The 4235-nt window shown below is 46.6% G+C and overlaps 1 protein-coding gene across 1 annotated transcript in view; it reads left to right on the forward strand.

Moving 5' to 3' along the window:
• The first annotated feature begins 2148 nt into the window (after positions 1-2148).
• Tspan1 (tetraspanin 1) overlaps positions 2149-4235 on the forward strand; it is a 5996-nt gene continuing 3909 nt past the window's right edge. The window contains exons 1-2 of the mRNA XM_013016817.1: positions 2149-2287; positions 2706-2770. Coding sequence (XP_012872271.1) covers positions 2714-2770 — 57 coding nt within the window. The 5' untranslated portion in view covers positions 2149-2287; positions 2706-2713. The remainder of the gene's footprint in view (positions 2288-2705; positions 2771-4235) is intronic.

A 4235-nucleotide genomic window follows, 5' to 3' on the forward strand; every position in this document is an offset into this window, starting at 1 on the left:
CGACTTTAAAAAATGCTTTTTTTATTATTTTATTTGTGAACATACTGTACAGAGGGGTTACAATTACATGGGCAGGATAATGCGTACATTTCTTGCCAAGCATTGCAGCCTCCTCCTTTTGTTTACCCTTCACATCCCTTCCCAGCCTCCCCCCTCGGCCCCCCCAAAAAATGCTTTGTACTATTAGTATCATCTGTAATCTTTTTTCTTTTTAGATGGTATCCCACTATGGGGGCCAGATTGGTCTTAAAGTTATGAACTCAAGTGATCCTCTTGGCTCAGCCTTTAGATAACTGGCACTATAGCCATGTACTACTGTACTAGCTTATGGTTTTCAATATTATTTCCCTTCTTGTGTCTTTTTAGCTGCCTCCTGCCACACAAAAATGACATATTTATTTAAAAATCTACTTCCTATGTAACTGGAATCTCTCTGTACATCACTTTTATAATAATAAAAAATTAAAACACACACACACAAAAACTCTCTACTTCCTCTAGGCAGAAGGCTCAGTGGTAGAGCATTCACCTAGCATCTTGTAGGCCAGGGCTCAATCTCCAAGCAAACATAGGCGAGCATGCATACTATGTACACACATACATGCTTTAAAATCCACTTCTACATCCTACAGCCCCTTAAGCAATGGTCGCTCCCTTCTGTGTTTGCTCTGAGCTCAATCCTTTGTGTTACAGAATGGGGAAAAAAAAAATCTCAATAAAATATCTATACCAGCCAGGTGCTGGTGACTCATGCATGTAATCCTAGCTACTCAGAGGCTGAGATCTGAGGACTGTGGTTTGAAACCAGCTCAGGCAGGAAAGTCTGTGAGACTCTTATCACCAATTAACCACCAAAAAAGCCGGAAGTGGAGCTGTGGCTCAAGTGATACTAGTCTTGAGCACAAAAGCTTAGGGACAGCACCCAGGCCTCAGTTCAAGCATCACAATCACCACCCTCACCCCCTGAAAAACAAACAAACAAACAAAAATAAACACAAAAAAACAAAACCATAACTGTTCTGTTATACAGACCAACCAACAAAGACTTAGAAACAAGTCTATGTCCTTAGGATCACACAGCTGAGAAATGACAAAACCAGGAAAGGAGCATATGGTCTGAGTGGCTAGAAAGTTGAGGCTTTCCTACAGAAACAAGCATGTGCACGCGCGCGCACACACACACACACACACACACACACACACCAGGACTGATGGTGATGGGGGATTATATACAGCCTTGGAACAGGTGACTCCTTCGTAGGACCACGGTGACACCTGCTGGCAGCAAGGGAAAGTATGTAAGTGTTAGGAGACATTAAGGGGGAAAATAAAGGTGGAAAGGGGAAAAGAGAGTAAGAAAGAAAGGAGGAAGGCTCTCTCTGCTCTTTTCTAGCTCTTTCTCAGCTCTTTCCTTCTCTTCTCTTTCCCAGCTCTCTCTTTCCCACCTTTCCCAGATGCTCTTTTTTCTAGCTCTTTTCTCTCTTTTCCAGCTCTCTCTCTTTCCCAGGCCTTTCCCAGCCACATGGAGAGCCAACATGGCCTGGTGCCAGCCAGATCGATGAATAAACCTACCCCTTACCTGAAAAAAAAAAAAAAGAGAGAAAGGAGGAAAAAAATGGGGTAGTTGAGGACTAGGAATCTCTTGTGATTCAGAGGTAAGAGCAGAAGTTGCTGCTAAAGCTTACCTAGTTATTTCCTCCAAAGTGTGTGTGTGTGTGTGTGTGTGTTTGTACATGCATGTATACATTTAGGAGCAAGAGTAGATGTTTGTAGATATTACTGTGTATTTGCTGTGTGGATATATGAATGGCAGCCTGGGAAAATGTATATACCAGCAAGCACACACAGGGTATGGGGGAGGGTTTAGTAGACACAGAGTCAGAAGCAAAGTACATTATCACACAGAGGGCACACAGAAGTTCTGTGGGGGTATTTGTCCCACCCCTGTGCTTCTTCCCCTTCTTGATATCAGGAGAGACCTAGCCCAGGGGTGGCATCTCTCGGGGGAGCCCTGCTGTGGTGGTGGTGGGTACCTATCTTCAGGCAGTAGAGGGCAGCAGGGGCCACGGGAGGCTGACTGGCAGTCATGGGTGGGGCCAGCAGGTTGGGCGTGCCAAAGCTGGCTTGTAAAGCTCCTGCCCTACCTGGGGGTAAGCAGTGGTGTGTGAGAGCCAGCCTGTCCTTGTGCCAGGCCACTGAGTGGCAGCTTCCTGGAGCAGCGTTTGTCCCTTCTGGAACCTCAGCCGATTCTTCTCAGAACTTTCTGCCAAGAGTCTTGACTGAACAGGTGATGGCATGGGATAGAGATGATCTTATAAAGCAACATCTATCTGGAAACGGGCTTAGGTAACAAGAAGGGTATGGAGGTGGTCTAGAGAGGGAACCCAGGACAAACAGGTGTTAGGGAAGGGCATGAAGTAATCTGTTTGTGTGGGAAACAGACTTGGGGTACCCTGCAGGAACCTCAGGTGTCAGGATCTGAGCGTTAGGTGCTAGTGAGGGTGTGAGCTGTAGTGGTGAGCACAGATAACAGGATGCGAACTGATAAAGTCCTCAGGTGTCAGAGTGCAGGTGGAGGGAAAGCTTGGTGAGCAATGGAGCCAGGATGCTAGAACCTGGTGAATCAGGGTCCAGAAAGGAGGGAGGGGCAGCCCAGGATTGGGGGGGGGGCACAGGACCCTAACTAGAACATGTCTGCCTCCCAGGAGCCACCATGCAGTGCTTCAGCTTCATCAAGACCATGATGACCCTCTTCAATATGATCATCTTTGTAAGTATGGAGACTGTGGGTCCCCTGGGGTTCTACAGGAGGAGGAGGTCACAATCTGAACAGAGCCCAGGCTGGAGAATCGGAGACAGCTGTGCTCTGACGCTGTCCTGTACATTTTCCCTTCCCGGTTCCTGGTCCCAGTAGTAACCAGGCAGCCATTCATGGGGTGGGGAGTGAAGAAGAATGGAGACATTTTAGGGCATCCCTTCCCTCTCAGGAAGCTTCAGCCCAGGCTTAGGGCAGTGCAGGACAGGCCAAGAGAAGTGATTCCCCCTTTTGTATAGGCATTTGGAGTTGGGGGAGGGGAAGGAGTTCACTAAGTTCATCTAAATCAAAAGACAACTCAGAGGCATTGATATGAAGGAAGGAATTGACAGTCCATGTGAGAGTCCATGTCTCCTTAGAGCAAAGCAGACGGCTCTTATTTATTCAACAAATACTCCTTAACTGAGACTATGCTAGGTGCTAGGAGAGCAAGTAAGCAAGATCTGTCCTCAAAAATCCGAGGTCCAAGCTGAGTACGATGGCTCACGCCTATAATCCTAGCTACTCAGGAGGGTGAGATCTGGGGATAATGGTTCAAAGCCAGCCCAGGAAGGAAAGTCCAGGAGACTAAAAGCTCAGGTTCAGTAAGTCAGATAGGCAGATAGTTGCAAATTAGTAATGTCTGGATTTAGCACTGGTGCTAAATAAGCCCACCGAGAAGGACTTGAACCCGGCCTGATAGGAGACTATTTCCTGGAGGAAATAGTTGAAGCTGGGAATTTGCATTGGGTGGGGAAGCTAGTTGAAGCATATATGAAGTTCCAGAGGTAATGAAACTTGATATTGTTTATAAAACCAGGAACAGATTTTACAGCGTGTTTGAGAAGCTGAGCAATGAGGCATAAGCCCTGGAGATGGGGATGGAGATAAGAAGAAATGGACAGTATAAACAAAGGACCGAACCCGAGGATAGTGACGGAAGGATAGAAGAAAGGCCCAGAGGCAGAGGTTTTAGAACTGATGCTTGTATCTGCCATGAGCAAAGCAGATAGATGGTAGGAAGGGGTTATCTCCCAGATAGCTGTGTCCCCAGTGGAGACACAGCTCAGATCTGGGGATATTTGAAAGTCATCTTCTCCTAAGTGGCCAATGAAGCCATTGGAGTCTGGGCGGAGCACTCAAGGAAAGTGACCTCTGAGAAACTTGGATTCTTAGGGAAGAATAATAAAAACAATAGGAGGAAAACAAAGAAAGCCAGATATCTGAGAAGTCAAAGAGGTAAGTCCCAAGAAGTGTCATTGGATTTAGCACCTGATATCGGTGCCTCCCAAGAGTGGGTTAGAATGCAAATGTTAGTGTAAACTGGTTTGGAGAAATCAGGCAGGGGAGGGGATGAAGACTCTCTGACTCCCAACATGGCCTGTACTTGGAGCTTCTTTTGGCTGCCAGGAACTCACTTTTATTTTATGTATCTAGAGCG

This window comes from Dipodomys ordii, unplaced genomic scaffold, assembly GCF_000151885.1.
Source record: "Dipodomys ordii isolate 6190 unplaced genomic scaffold, Dord_2.0 Scaffold33, whole genome shotgun sequence".
Taxonomy (NCBI): Eukaryota; Metazoa; Chordata; class Mammalia; order Rodentia; family Heteromyidae; genus Dipodomys; species Dipodomys ordii.